Genomic DNA, 16,290 nt, shown 5'->3' with positions numbered 1-16,290 from the left:
ACTTTAAATGATGATACATCATTTTTTATTTTTCATATGAATTTTGATAAATTCACGGTTAGATTACATTTTTATTTAATACCTTTTATGTTTATAAATTTTCAAAATAATTAAAAATTAATAGCTATATCATCAATCAAATGTTAAATTTCAAGTTTTTATAGTTAAAAATTATGCATAAGATATGAGTTTACGATCAAATTGTAAATAACATTTAATTGACATAAAATTTGACATATATATTAAAAACATATAGAACATTTAAACCCCCAATGTCATTTTCAAAATATTAATTTAGTAAAAATTTATTAGGTGGTGTAATATTACTTAAAATTATATTAAGTGTAACTTGATCCCAAATTATATATATATATATATATATATATTTATAGAAGGTGATTTTTATTTTCTTAAAAAAATTCTCAAAATACATTGTTGAGCCTTGAGGCCATTTAAAAAAAAAAAAAAAAACCATAAAAATATTTTGGGTTTTGAGTTTTGAATAAGTGTAGAGATATTACTTATTTTGCAAAGTGACATTATGTTGGGTCCACGTGAAAATTAATTATCCACCTCTCACAACTCATTATCTCAACAAATTGTAAAATATGCTATGAGAGTGTCTATTAAAAAAGTTGGTGAATTTTATATTATTTACAAGAGGTCATAACATTTTGTAAACAAAGAAATCTTTTCTTGCTTCAAAACCCACATGCCCATTAGCACCCTTTCAATATTTTTTCTAGTTGGGTTTTGTGGGGGCCAATTATCTAGAAGGTACAATTAAAACTATATGAATTGGGCCTATGGCTCAATCCGAGGATGGTCAAGTAAAGTTATAATGAGAATGGTATAAGAATAAGAAATAAAGATTGTATGTGATAGTCCAAAATACGTCCGAGAAGAAAAGTCATATCGGAAACGGAGATCCGAGGTCAGTAAGAATGTCTTATCATCCTGGACATTCTTCAAGGTTGCATCACAACTAGGAGTCGGACATTAGATAAGAGACGAGTAAAGGGAGGCAATAAATATCATCAAAAGCTGCTACCTCCATATTAAATGCCTCCTAACTAACTCTCTGGCCGCATTAATATGGAGATGATACCTGAACAGTGGTCAAGCAACCTTACAGCTACTAGTTGATAGTTTTTGGAGGTGTTGGATGAGACAAGAAGGAGTTCCTAGAATCTAACCTACACGTGTATGGTAGAGATGATACCAAGATTGTAGTATATAGTATGGGAAGGTGGCCTAAAGAAAAGGGATCGGAAAAACCAAGAAATTTTTGGAATAATACTTTGAACTCTTGTAATTTTGTTCATCAATAAGACATTATAACAGAGCTTCTCAGGCCGTGTTGAAGACAGATTTTCTTATCTTATTTGTGTTTAATATTCTTAAATCAGCAACTCTTTCTTCTGGAATAGAACTAGTTCTTTCACCCATGCTCTACAAATTCATTGTTTGAGCTTGTTGGGCTAAAACTCAATCCTATACTAGGTCCAATCCAAATTCAGTCCTTACAGGTTTTTTTTTTTTTTCTTCTTTTTGTAGCTCTCTCTCTCTCTCTCATGGGAAAGAAAATTGAGTTTGGCTTTAGTGATGGTTGTTTGTAGTTCTTGGCTGATATCTATGATGGGTGTAAAATTGGTTGTAGGTCTCCGTAGGGAAATTGGTTGAGCTATGGTTGCCAGAGACCCAATGAAGTTGGGTTGATGTTGTGCTTGTTAGGAAAAATAACCAATTAATACAACACACAACATAATTATTTTTGTAGGGGTATTGAGCCCAAGAACTCATTATCTATGTATATAATGGGTTTAGGGCCCAAGTCGAGGACTAGAGGTCGTTCGATGAGGGTAGACATTGTCAACAGAGCTTATGTTAATAAATGAAGAAGTCAGTTTTGATCATAACTGCCTAGGAGATTGGGTCGAGGACTATGCCTCCTCGGCTAACCAAGGCCGAGGTCCGTAGAGACGGTTTGCCATCCGGAGAAATGTCCTAGGAACATTCTGTTGATACGGATAAGCATTATGGGAACACAGGACAGGGAGGAGTCCTAAAATATCTAAGGAGAAAGCTGCTACCACCATATTGAATGCTCTCCAGCTAACTTTCTGGCTGCATTAATATGGAGAAGACCCCTGAACAGTATTGTATTGGCTACCCCAACGCACAAAGGGACTGAGAGGGTGTCCGATGAGACAAGCACTTAAATGGTGGCTTGAATGATCAACAAATGAAGGGCCAAGATTGTCTAAGGAGAATTATATAATAGAAGAGACCCTCCATGGAGAAGAGATTGAGAAATCAAGAGAGAAACACTGTAGCAATCAAGAATCAACTTTGTAATCAAACTTATAAGAAATACACAAGAACTGACTTCCTCGGACCGTGCCGAGGACGATTTTCTTTGGATTAATTCAATCTACTTTCCTGTTCTTGTCAATTGAGTTCACTTTATTTGTTATCCAACTCATTTTAACCCAGTTTTCCAACCCGCTCTCTATAAATTCATTGTTTGGGCTTTTTGGGCCTAGGTCCATCCATCGTCTAAGCTAGGGACTCAAATTTGGTCCTTACAATTTTCTTTTCTCTATTTGTGCAAATTAAATGGATATTCCAGATAAATTAGTCAATATATATTCCAATACTAAATATAAATAGAAAATTCAACAACAGCCCATAATCAAGAACACTGAATCTTTACATGGAAAACCAATGAGGGAAAAACCATGAGTCCTAATCTGGTTAAAACATCCACAAATAGAATAAAATCTTCTCTAGAACAAATGCTAGAGACTTCCAAAACATCAAGAACACGTTATTCTTGGTTCACAACATATATTCATCGCAGTAGATGATCTCAAACAAACTGAAATTATATATATATATATATATATATCAATTGAACAATTATATTTGTAGGTAAATATTATCAATAAAAAAAAAAAGAAAAAAAGATAAAAGATAAAGGAAAATGAGTCCCTGGTCCATTCTAGACCTAAAGTCAACTCTAAATCTTTTCCTTTTAACCCTTATTTTTCTTTTTTTTCCATTTATAATGGATGAAGTATACCCTGTCACTGTCAAATATTTTTAATAAAATCTATGCTCAGCTATTTGATGTTAACTGCATCCACTTGTTACAATTTCAATCATAATGTTGACCAATTTTGGTAAAGAAGGTAACCTTTTGGAAGGGTCAACAATTTGGATGTATAGACTTTCACTTTAGCAATAACAGTATAAAAAGAAAGAAAAGAGAGCGATGTTGGGTCTAGTCCAAATGACTTGGTTTTGGTCATTACCTCTCAAACCGCCTACTTATTCTTCAGTTAGATGCTGGTAATTTTCTTAATTAACAATTTGACCTTTGTTGTGCATGTTGAATCGTTATAAGGCTGTGTTACGTGGTAAGAAAACACGTAATTTGACTTGTTCTTTACATGGAGTTAGCTAGACTTCTTTATACACTAAATACAAATTCAGTAAATTATATTCCTATCTCTTGTTATTACTAATTAATAACACAAGTCAATGAATACTGAATTATATCAACTGCACAAATGTTCAAATGTTATGTGTGTGTTTTAAAATTGGTTTAAGGTGTGGAGTGTTTTGAAAAGTGAGTATGTAAAATAGGAAAAAGTAGGTTTTTATGTTAAAATAGATATGAATTTTTGTATAAACTGATGTGAATGCTCCTTATATTAGATTATCTATTTTATATTACATTTTATTAAAATATCAATTTTTCTTTTTTTTAATTGTTTTTTTTCTTTACACACAACTACCATTTACTCTCTTCATTCATCCTTAGGTACATAAAGAAAGAGTTAAAAAACACTAAATGCAAAATGAATAATGTCAATGTAAATTAGCACTAAATGCAAAATGAATAGTGTCAGTATAAATTTACACGATTATTATAGCAATCATGTATTTTTACATAATTTTGCATGGTCAAATATGAGTGAATTTTGAATTTAGTTTGCTAAAATATAGTTAGTTTTCTATTATACAAGTGCGCAAGTGCTTATTTTGTTAATAAAAGAATTTTTTGAATTGAAAAATTAGAAAAAAACATATCTAATTTTTTTAAAAAAGGGAAAATGATAAAGAGGCCTATCACCAAAGTTTTTTTTGCCAATATATATATATATATATATATATTAATAGGTAAAGTTGAGAGAAAATTTAATTAGGTTTTAAATTTGATTCTAATTCTTGTCTAATTTTACGCAACGTGTCCTATTTAATTTTTTTTGTTCTAGGTGAGCTAATAAGGTGTAAAAGACAAAGGGTCTAATATAAATAAATCATCAAAAACTCAATAAACAAAAAAAGAAAAAAAGAATAAATTCATGTGTATATCTAAAAGAAATTAAAATAAAAAATAAAAGAGAAAGAGAATAATTTGAATCCATACGTATGTAATTATACCATATATATGCACAGATTATACACTAATTAAAATAAATTACAAACATATTAGTTATGTCACCGGAAGTGAAGCATATTAGTTAGTAATAATTTTGCAAATATATTAGTTATGATAACCAATATGTTTCAAATCTTAATTACATAACTAATACCTTGGCAAAATTAGCTTAACGAACCTTACCACCTAGGCGTACATCTGGCATAGCAAACAGAACAACTACCAAAATCCAAAATAGCAGAAATAACGGAATTTAAAAAAGACGAAAGAAGCAACACCAGACGCAAACACTCTCTCTCTCTAGAGCTTGACTTTGTTAAAAGAAGGAGAACCTATTAATTATTGACCTCTCAAAATCGACGCACCCTTCCCGTTTGGCGTGGAAGTACGTTGTAAAAAAACCGCGTAGAAAAAAAGAAAAGGAAAAAGAAAGAGAGAGAAAAAATCAAAACCAAAACCAAAAGCCCAAAGAAACAAGGACTCGTGCACCGTCCAAATTTTCTGTTGAAGAAGATCCACAGTTTCCATGGATCTCCTTCTCCTCTTAGGGTTTGATTCTCTCTTGCCTGACGACCTATTTGTCCCTCCTCTCCATCAACACCGTTAAATTTTTTTTCTTTCGAAGAAAAATTCATATTCATATATTATGTAGGTGTGTTGGTATCAGGTATGATCGCGAGCTACAATGCGTTGGTTGCCAAGCATTTCATTCTCACCGGCTTCATCATCCTCGACCTCGACGTCTCCGCTCAAATCTCCGAGCGATGGTGAATCTCCAAATGATAGTAATATTAATAATAACAATAATAGTAGTAGTAGTAGCGTTAGCAGCAGCAAAAGGAGCGAAGAGGTAGGTTCCGGTACGTGGCGTTTCGGGCCGATAAAGAGGCTGACGCGGCAGAGGAAGCTCAGGCATTTGAGCGACAACGACGTCGTCGGAGTCTCCGCCGGCTCCATCACGCTGGAGCCGCTTTCGCTGACGAGATCGCCCAGCATGGCTTCGCGGTCCACCACCATGTCGGAGGCTAAGCCTCAGCCTCAGCCTTTGCCTCTGCCGGAGTTAGGGATTTTTCGCGCCAAGGAAAGGCCTGTTCCTGATTTCGTCAACGTCCCTCTCCCTTCGCCGAAGACCGCCCAGAGCAGAGTCGTTGAGGACCGAGATAGAGACAGAGACAGAGCCTCTTCCTCTGTTTCTCCCATTAAAAGGTGAAAAAACCTTTCGTCTTCGCTGTCAAATTCACAGTTTCATATTTATATTTACTTTTTTTTTTTTTTTTTTTGGTTTAATTTACAATTTTAGGCAGGAATTTTCTTTTTCTGGTAGAATAATCAGCTGTGGTTTTTTTTTTTTTTTTTTTTTGATGAATTTCTGTGTTCCTGTTTTTGTCTGATTTTGCATAGGCGGATTGGTGATTCACCGGTATTTCTGTTATTATATTTCAATCAAGAGCGTTTTGGTTGTGTGCAAATTGTGTATGTTTGTGTTTAATGATGAAAAGAGTGGATTTTGATTGGTGAAATGCTAAATTTACGTGCATAGAGTGCTCGTTGATGAGATTAGTTTGTGTTGAATGTATGTCATTTTGCGTGATTGTAGTAGTTGCCTTGTTGGGAAATAAATGCTAATTTTTTCCTCCCGGTTTAATATTCTGTATTTTGGTTGATTCTTTGTGCATTGGCTGAGACATTTTGCATCTATTACTATGTTTAATTTCAGTGTGTTTGCTAGCCGAGACACAAAAGGTGGTATGGATTATGGTGAAAAGAGGTCATATAGGAGGGAGCTTCCAGAGCAAAATTGCTCAGAAAGCTCAAGAGATGACTTCAGGGTCCATGTTCCTATGAGGAGTGCCCCAAATAGTCCTTTTTCAAGTCCTGCACTCAGCCCACATAGGGCAAGTACCGGTGACTCATTTCCATATTATTATTACATGATTCCAAAGGGAAATCAAGTCTGGTCTGCTCCAGAGATACCAACAACAGCAATGATTCCGGGATTCCCTCCCCCTGCGTTCTTTGATTACCATACTTTAAGTTCTGATACTTCTCCTCTTCACAGTCCTCGGGCAAAATGTCCCCAACAATTCCCCAAAAGCCAAAGTAGTTGTCCTGTAAATGTCCACCCATTACCTCTTCCTCCAGGAGCAGCCACGCCTTCACCAAGTACTACAACTCCCAATCCCATTTCCCCTCCTCCCACTCCCCCTCCCCAACCTATAGTTAAATTGGAGTCAGTGCCGATGAATAGTCAATGGAAAAAAGGAAAGCTTATTGGGCGCGGTACATTTGGAAGTGTTTATGTTGCCACTAACAGGTATATATGTTTGATGTACTTCTTATGCTAGCTTCTTTACCTGCAGCAAAGTCTTTAGTATAATTACTCTTTTCTTACAGGGAAACTGGAGCTTTGTGTGCAATGAAGGAAGTTGAAATATTTCCTGATGACCCAAAATCTGCAGAGAGTATAAAGCAGTTACAGCAGGTAATTCTCCAGAATCTATTGCACTACTAGTTCCCTCTATAATTATATGTATTGTAATAAAACATATCAAGCTTTTGCCCTAATTTATTGAAGGGAATATTATAGTAAGGATTAAATATCATGGTCTAAATTGTCTTGATTTCTAATAATGGTTAATTTTATGCTACTGATGTGGGTTAATCACTATGGCAAAGTGTTTACTCTTTTTTCATATCATAGGGAACTCTTTGCTACCATATTTTGGCGAGATATATATATTTTTTCTCATTATACATGTACGAAAAAAAAAAAGGGTTTAGCTTGCATCCCATATCTTTTCTCTCTCATACCATTGGCTCATCCATTTCTTCAATGGTACAAAGCTGTCAGTAGGTAAACTATGGCAGACATGCATGCAATGAATAGTTGGAACTTGCACATGTGAACGTGGGTGATGGCTGTTTTTGTCTTGTGTGGTTTTTTTATTTTATTGTTTGAGATAATTTCTAACAGTTTAAATTTTGCCCTCTTTATCTATTTATTTATCTTTTCAATTTTCACTAGGAAGGTTTTGCAGTATATGTTGTGGATACCTTAATCCTGATCATTATCTACTTTTCTTTTTATTTTCTTTTTTTATTTCTAAACCATATTAGGATAATACCTTCTTTTAGATGTGTGTGTTTGATGAATTTTGGTACTTCTAGGCCTTGGGAACTTCCCCTTTTATTGAAATGAATGGTTTTCATGTTTTTGGCCTTTAGAGTACATCAATTCTGTGCGTTATCAGTTATCCTTCTTATTTGTTTATACATTAAAAAAACCACTCTGCTTTTGAAGTAGACACCCTACTAGTGTTCTTTCTCTTGTGGCTTTTTAATTCTGCCGTCAAATCCCAAGGCTCTCATATTAAATTTTTTTTTTCTTTAAGAAGTTTTCTTGGATTAGTATTTTTGTTTTGAAGATTCTGCATGAGTTCTCTATGATAGATGAGTATACTTGAGGTTTCTTTCCCCTTGTTCAGCTGAGGATTTCTATGAATTAAGGATTGTCCTATGCCAGTGTTTTGCATACAATGATGTATTTAGTCTTGCAATCCTTGCACTAAGGAGCGCACATTCTCTCTCTCCCTCCCTCCCTCATGGGGGTGGGGGGTAATAAGTGTGATTGAGATTGTAATGTGGATCATTTGTAACAGATGAGTATACTAATTTTGGCATTGTTGATTTGTCTATCAAAACGTTTCTTATGAATAGGTAGTGGTTAAACCTCTTGAGTAGATTCATATGGTACAGGCACCTTTTAGATCTTGGATTCTGTAATTATCCAGAATGATCCTAACTTATGCGATTCATTAGAGGCTAAAAGCATCTTGGTTGATATTTGGTCAATGAAGTTTTTTATGTAGTTTGGTTTGATGAATGCTATCCATATCCTGCTGTCTTGTTTCTCTGTGTTGGGAGTATTTATGACATATGTTTTTAAATGTTCAACTTTAAAACTTTCCTAAATAAATATATTATTATTAGTAGTAGTAGTATTAGTATTTGGTAAATCATCTTCATAATTATTTATTTGGTTTTCTTGCCTCATGCCTCTATTATTCCAATTATTTGTTTCAGGAAATCAAAGTTCTTAGCCAGCTGAAGCATCCAAATATTGTGCAGTATTATGGTAGCGAAATAGTGAGTATTCTCCCAGTTGCATGTTTAGGCATTCTCATTGTTGTTTACAATAGTATCCTTGAAGCAATGCATGAAATTAATGTCGTGCGTATGCAGGTTGATGACCGTTTTTTTATATATCTGGAGTATGTTCATCCTGGTTCCATCAATAAATATGTTCGTGAACATTGTGGAGCCATAACAGAGTCCGTTGTTCGCAATTTTACTCGCCATATTCTCTTTGGGTTGGCTTACTTACACAGCACAAAGACAATTCACAGGTACAATTCACGTTTGATTGATTTGTTGAAACAATCTACTTAGTGTTGCCAATTAGAATTTAAACACTTAAGTATGTGAAATTGTCTATGCATCTTGTCAGAATGAATGTAGTAGTCTTGGGGCTAATTTGCTTAATGTGACATTTGGAATTTTTTTCTTTTCTTTCAATAGGGACATCAAAGGAGCGAATTTGCTTGTTGATTCATCTGGAGTCGTCAAGCTTGCTGATTTTGGGATGGCTAAACATGTGAGTTCATTTTCTTCTTCTTTATTACTGTATCATCTTGTGTTTTGTTTTCTTATCTTGCATAGTGGCTCTCTTTTAATGTAGTCATTCTTCCGTTTACATTTAGTAGATGGTATTTCTTCATCTTCTTCTTCTTCCTGTATATAGATTCACCTTAAAAGTCCCTCATCTTCTTGAACTTTTGGTGAGAAAATATATTTTGACTTTGCCTACTTATTCCTTATTTTACATTAACGAAGATTATCAATACATGTGGATAATTTTCTTTTGAAAAAGAAGAAGAAGATAAATTGACATTCGTATGCTCAAATATTCAATTGTGATTGAGTCTATGGTTGTGATAACAGCATGGCCCCTGTTGCAAGAAAACAGAATCAGTGTAGCATAATCCTTAGTATGAATAATGCTCTTGTAAAATATTACAATTACTATTATTGCTTTTCTCTCTATGTTTTATTCAATTCCATAATTCAAGCATTTAGGTGGATGCTGAAGTACCTACTTTTAGACTTGTGAATCCTCTGGTAGGATATTGTTGTTATTGCCAGTAGCTAATTACCTCCCGGCCACAGTAATGAAGTAATGAACTGAGGATCATTCAGAGAAATATGGGTGATTACCTCTGGTTAGTGGTGATACCTAATTTTATAAATTGGTGTATGATCATTTTCATCATTATAACCATTCTTGACGTCTTTTATTGTTTTTGAAAAATTACCAATAAAATAAATTGTTGTTGCCAACTTGCCACTATAATTTGCTTTCTAGGATATTCTAGTTGATGTTTCTAATATTGGGCTTAAGTAATTTGGGACTTATTGTTGCACAGCTTACTGGACAAGCAGCTGATCTTTCTTTAAAGGGAAGTCCATACTGGATGGCTCCAGAGGTATTTTCTTGCTGCTACATCAATATTTCATAGGCCTGTATCTTCCCCTGCTGAGATCATTGTCTTTCTGCAGCTCATGCAAGCTGTGATGCAGAGAGATTCCAACTCTGATCTGGCTCTTGCTGTAGATATTTGGAGTTTGGGCTGTACTATTATTGAAATGCTCACTGGAAAACCTCCATGGAGCGACTTTGAAGGGGTAGGCACCTAATGTTCCCTTATGTGCTTTATTGATCACCAAACTTTAAACCTACAGTATTACAATAGAAGTTTATGTTGCTTTGCATTTATCTCATTAATTTTTGATTTAAAAAAGAAAAAGAAAAAAAAAGGGGAGAGATTGTGCAATAAGATCTCATCATATTCAGTTCTTGAAGGTTTATATGGTTGGATTGTTGCTTTGCATTAGCTTTTGTGGTTTATGTCTATCCCATCTAAGTTACAAACTAATGAATAAGGCTAAGATCAAGCTACATTGTTAAAGCAGGTCATTTATGATGAATGGATGTTCTTTCCCACTAACTGAAGGAGAGTGTTAAAATCATTTTTTGCCCAAGATCCCTTTTTGGATTGTTGTTTGATGCTCTTAGAAATCAATAAATTATGCCATCCATTTCCTCTGTTTTTCTAGGCAACTGCCTCACAAACTTCTAATTTATAAGAAATATGTTTTGTATTGTTTAGAGGTCAAGTCTTGGTGCGATGGCTAGTGCCTACCACCAAAAGCAATAGGTTGTGGGTTCAAGTTTGGGAATCAGCAGCTCCAATAAATTGGGGGTAAGGCTGCCTACTATGACCTCTCCCAAATCCTGCAAAAGTGGGAGTTTTATGCATTGGGTATGACCTTTATATTTTGTGTTGATTATCTCTTCTGCAATTGCTACTTAGTGAAAAGAGGTAATCAAAATGAGGTGATGGAAGTGGTGTGCTTAAAAGATTAAGGGGGTGTTGGTGGATTTTATTTTTCCCTCTTAAATGTTTTTTCTAGAATTGTAGTTTGTTCCCACAAAAAATAAAAATGCATTTTTTATAATAAAAATATATCATGTGCAAATTCTTCCTTCTCCTTTCCCTGATGTTTATAATTAATTCCTTTCTTCTTCGGCTCCTCTTGAAGCGGTTCCGACTTTGGCACTGCCCCCTGCAAAATTACCTTGTTGTATTGGCAGTGTGCTTGTTGGTTGCTAACTTGTGGGTAGTTTTGTTGCGGTAAAGTAAGATAATAGCAGCATGTACGTAATGAAACTTGTCGTCCAATTTGTTGTTAAGTACAATTTAAGTGTTAATTAGTTTAGGTGAGGTGTTCTGAATTTATGTGTGTAGATATTACCACAATCTTTCTGCCACAATCGGTGACTTAGGAAGTCCACTTTGTTTTTAAGTACAATTTAAGTGAGGTGCTCTGAATTTATATGCGGGGATCTTATTACAATCTTTCTGTTACAATCAGTGACTTGGGAAATTATATATTCAATTGCAATCCTATTTAGATTCATATTTGATCTTTTATCAATATTTAGTTTTGTATCTTTTCTATATAAATTAATTTAAGGGACATTGTAATTCAAGTAAATCAATAACTTATAATTCATACGCAACATGTCCATAGTATCAGATGTGGATGAAGCACCGTGAGTGTGCTTATTTATATGTTTTGCAAATTATGAGATGATCATGGCTGGTATGTCCACTGAATTAGGAGATCTTAGAAATAGTTAGTAATTATAAATAAAAGACTTGATTAATTTCACCTGCTTTTGGCAGAATATCAATCAATTTCAGAATTAACTTTCACACCTTTCTCATGTGGTTTCCATGATGGAGGAGGGAGAAGCATGTGTGGCATATGTTATGTTGTATCTTGTGGCGTAGCAATGTAGTTGTCTGCTTGTAGGAGATGCTGAAGTGTGGCAATCGGATAACATATAATATTGCATTTTATTACCTAGTTCTGTAGAGTTTGGTAGTATTGGCAACTTTTGCTTTCTGCACTCAGCTGTAGCTTTTGTCTGCTGTCTCTGGATGTAGCATACTGGATGGTATATTGTAGTTGGAGTTGCATTAATCATTTTATTTCCATTTAGATATTCCCACTCTTGTTTAAGTTGCATTTATCATATTTGATGCAGGCTGCAGCCATGTTCAAGGTAATGAGGGATACCCCTCCCATACCTGAAACATTGTCTTCTGAGGGCAAGGATTTTTTGCGGTGCTGCTTTCAGCGAAATCCTGCAGAGAGGTCATCTGCTGCAATGTTACTAGAACATCGCTTCCTGAAGAACTCCCAGCAGCTGGATGTTCCATCTTGCAACCCAGCATTTAACGGGAAGAACTTAACGGTAACTATAAATGACATGCCGTTTGTTGTTGCTGAATTGTTGTTGTTTATATTATAGTTTGTCTTACATTGACAGGAAAAACCACATAGTCCAAGAGAGCGTTCTGAAAATAAATGTGATCAGCTGCCAAGGTTCCCAGGCACACCTATTGCGAAAGAAAAGTTGGCCTCTGAGAGGTAGAGTTACTTTCTGCATTAACATGAATATTTAGACCACAAATATTTATGACAATGGAAAGAAAAAAAAAAAAACAAAAAAAGGACCATGAATTTCAATGCATTCTCTTGCATGACTACCACTCCAGTTTCATGCATTATTCTTTTTCTCCAGTGACACTGGCCAACAATCTCATCATGAAACTTCCGACTTAACAGTGGCCTCCCGTTATTCCCCTCGCTCTACCCTTGAGGCCCATTCTAGTTTATCTCCTCCACACACGGGTTGCAACAGACATTACCCCAGCCCTTCTGCAAGTACTCCTAGCAATGTCAAACACGGAGCCAAAAAGAGTAGTAATTTCAGATAACGTACAGAAAGGGATGAACGCTTCTGGCATTTTTTCATGAGTTCTGCTGATATGCGGCTGTAGAATTTGTATTTATAGACTTCACAGATGGCATAGTAGGTGACTTGCAACCATAGGGTGTTGTGACAGTAGGTTTTTTTGCCTTGTTTTTATCTTTGACAGCAATTGAACTTATAAAAGCTTCTTCCTCCTGGAAGGTTACCCTGCATGGGAATTTTAGAAGCAGTTTTTGTATACCACTCATTTAGAGATTCAGATATCACGGAAGTTACTTTAACCATTACTTTCTGATGGTAATATTTTTACCTCCATGTACAATTGGAGTCGAACAAATGAATCTGTAGATATTAGATGTTGAAATTATTGATTTATCTAGTCCTCTCATTTTAACTATGGATTTGATGCGACTGTTTTACATAAATTATCTTCAGTTTTGATATTGATTTCTGGGATTGTGGCCGATATTCTATAATAAGTCGGAGTGGTTCATCTTAGTTTCATGCAATTTGAAAATTTAAAATGTACATTTTCTTGCAACAATACCGACCAAGGACTTGCAGTTATACTGGTTGAATGGATGGTTTAATTATTATTTCTGTAATAATTCAATAGTCAGGAAGAGGGTATTTAAATCGTAAATATCTACATTAAAAACACAAATAGCAGTTAAGTTACTCTTGGAATTTGATATTAAAAACAAAAAATGGAAACACCAGGATAGTTATCAGCTTTCCACTAAATAAATAAATACATTTCTTTCGATGGAGGGTATAAAGCTTCTCTTAAATGAAGATATCGGATGGTAGGATTAATTGTTGGACCAAAAGACATTGTTTCCTCATTAGAGAAGTTACTTCAGTAATTTTTTTTAATTAAAAAAAATGATTTTCTTTTTGTTGTCCAGAAAAATTAGGATGTCAAAATGGGAAGTTTGTTTATGGCTTCTTGGAGGCTTTGTAAAATTGTCATTGCTGACTCAATAATTTGGTCTGGCCCTTCATCTTATTTGCTATATGAAGATGCCAGGGATCACTGATCCCAGAAGGTATATACCAGTGGTAATGGAGGTGCGGCATTCTGGGTCATGAAACAACATTAACGCCCGCCCTAGTATAAGCATTATGACTTATGAGTAAAGGTCTATGTACCTATGGCTATAAGAAGATCAGTAAAAGTTTGTCCAACTGTGCTTTCTCAATTCAATAATTTGGTCTAGAATCTAGACCTTTTAACTTTTTTGGTTAAATGAAAATGCCGATATCGAACTCCAAAAGTAAACCCATGGAATTGGCGTCTTGCCCTTTATAATTCTCATGGCTTGGGCCTTTTCTTTCTTTTTAGTTGAGCATTTCAATGGGGCTTGCCTTATTTAGCATCCTGGTTCCGCTGCATGAAACTATCTTTTTAATAACTACGACCAGCGGTGGAGGTCCAGGAGACAAAATTAAAAGACAAGATTACAAACAATTCAAGAGATTAATCTAAGTACATCAGGTTTGAAATTGTAATTTAAATTGATTGCCGAAAATAAATTAATGTATAACTGTTTGAAATATGGCAATATATTAGAACCAGAAAAATTGTGCACTTTCTCCATGCCTTGATTACTTTTAAAAAATTACATAGAATTCAACTTTCTTTACATATTATTCTAATTATTTGTTTAGCAAAAAAATATTATTCTAATTATTTAAAATGATGAGTTTATAGCAAAACCTAGAGTTTGAATTTGTGAAAGATCCCAGCTTGAGGGAAAAAAATATTAGGAAAAGAATGGTATTATTAAGTGTAGGGTCTTAATTTGGGGCCCAAGCTCAACAAGTATGGGGTCTAAGCCCAACAAGTATGGGGTCTTGGCCCAAGAGGCCCTGAAACAATGAATTTGTAGAGAGTGGGTGACAGAACCGGGTCTTACGAAGTAAATAGAGGCTAAGGTTGGGCTACACAACACTTGGACACAAGAAGATCCTATTAATGTCCATTTATTCCCAGTCCGAGGAGATGAGATAGATATTTGTTGGTTCTTACTTTAGGTTTTCCAGTTCTTTTTCTGTTCCTCTCCCTTTTTTCATGTGTCCTTCCTCATGAGGACTCCCTTTCTTATATAGCTTCTTTGAAGCCATCGTGACCTTACACTTGTTGATTATCTGGACTCCCACTTGAGTGCTTGTCCCATTGGACACCCCTTCCATCTTTCTGTGAGTTGTGGTAGCCAAGGCAGCACTGTTCACAGGTCTTCTCCACATTAATGCGGCCAGAAAAGTAGTTGCAACGCATTTAATGTGGCAACTGCAGCCTCTCCTTGGGCATCTTTTGTTTCCTTCTTTGCCACAGGTCTGTAGGACTTGTCCTTGCTACTAGTGTTCGTTGGGGTGGATTCTTTTAGTAGGCAGAGTGCATTTTGAGCCATACTCGTCACATCCGAGGAGACATTTCTCCTCGGACTGCCCTTTAAGTGACTTCAGGCCTACGAGAACTGGACTGGGACCCCTTTTGGCATCCACGTTCTCTTCTCGGACATGGTTGACCATCTCGTATGGGACCCAAGATCCATTGTATGATTTTGGGACCTTTGGACCTTTGCCCCTACATTAAGGATTTAATATTTTGTGCTTTTTTTAATCATTATTTTAAATTAAAAATATGGGATCTGTTCTCTAAGTTGAAATGTAGTGAGAAAGATGAACTTTATTTGAATTAAAAAAAATGTTGGGATAATTTTTTTTTTTTTCCAATTATTGTAAAAGAACACAATCGTGAGTATATTTTTATGTGTGTATGTAAGTGGAAAAAGGTTCACTGGTACGCATTCTCCTTGTCACAATTACACTTCTTTTCCATTATTAATTTTGTTATATACTTTTTTCCTTAATTAAAGAACTTCTTAATGATGACTGGTGAACTCAGTGAACCTTAATAAGGACAATTGGGTAATTTAGTTTGACGCCTCTTTTTCTTTCTAGTTTTCTCTTTATTTTGGAGAAATTGTGTTTCAGTGAATCCAGATAGAAAACATTTGGGCTCCTAAAATCTCTTCTCTTTTTTCTCCTAACCAAATTCATTTTCCATTCTCCTTTTTGATACCCTTAAAATCACCCCAACCTAACGGGGTTTAAGATAGGACAATTATATATTTTAATTGAATATAAGAAATGAAAGGCGAGACTAGAAAGGTGAGACATTTGGCTAAAGAACATTATAAGGCAAGTTATCTATTAGGGGCGACGTTATGTAGAGTTCAGGGGGTTCAAATGAACCCCCTAAGCTGGCATTTTTTTTTATAATATATAATATTTTTAATTTTAATTTTTGATTTGTCCCTCTTAAAATGAAAATCTGAATACCCTGAACCTAATTTTTTTTTTTTTTTTTTTTTTTAGTACAATTGAAATAAGCTCAAAAATGATCTTCTTAACAATATTTTGGTCTTTT

The 16,290-nt window shown here is 34.8% G+C and overlaps 1 protein-coding gene across 4 annotated transcripts; it reads left to right on the top strand.

The window, feature by feature from the left end:
- Nucleotides 1-4,770: 4,770 nt before the first annotated feature.
- Nucleotides 4,771-13,251, top strand: LOC115993813 (mitogen-activated protein kinase kinase kinase 5-like). 4 transcript variants are annotated; one of them, XR_004093083.1, is made up of 11 exons: nt 4,771-5,656; nt 6,168-6,764; nt 6,845-6,932; nt 8,534-8,596; nt 8,693-8,856; nt 9,029-9,104; nt 9,934-9,993; nt 10,067-10,192; nt 12,123-12,332; nt 12,422-12,508; nt 12,663-13,251. XR_004093083.1 is itself a non-coding variant. In XM_031117788.1 (11 exons), the coding sequence occupies exons 1-11, from the start codon at nt 5,136-5,138 to the stop codon at nt 12,738-12,740; spliced, it is 2,040 nt and encodes a 679-aa protein (XP_030973648.1). In that variant the 5' UTR covers nt 4,771-5,135; the 3' UTR covers nt 12,741-12,825. The 4 variants fall into 4 exon arrangements, 2 of the variants coding, with proteins under 2 accessions (XP_030973648.1, XP_030973647.1); XR_004093084.1 differs by having other exon boundaries at nt 12,707-12,798; XM_031117788.1 differs by having other exon boundaries at nt 12,408-12,508; nt 12,707-12,825.
- The last annotated feature ends 3,039 nt before the right edge of the window (nt 13,252-16,290 follow it).

This window comes from Quercus lobata, chromosome 6 (genome assembly GCF_001633185.2).
Source record: "Quercus lobata isolate SW786 chromosome 6, ValleyOak3.0 Primary Assembly, whole genome shotgun sequence".
NCBI lineage: Eukaryota > Viridiplantae > Streptophyta > Magnoliopsida > Fagales > Fagaceae > Quercus > Quercus lobata.
Note: the sequence above shows the minus strand (reverse complement) of the source record. Positions and strands in the feature narration are given on the sequence as shown.

Coding starts and splice junctions, on each gene's coding strand:
- LOC115993813 (XM_031117787.1), top strand. CDS start 5,136: ATGCGTTGGTTGCCAAGCATTTCATTCTCACCGGCTTCATCATCCTCG. Junction 6,765..6,844: donor GTTTATGTTGCCACTAACAG/GTATATATGTTT, acceptor CTTTTCTTACAG/GGAAACTGGAGCTTTGTGTG. Junction 8,597..8,692: donor AGTATTATGGTAGCGAAATA/GTGAGTATTCTC, acceptor GTGCGTATGCAG/GTTGATGACCGTTTTTTTAT.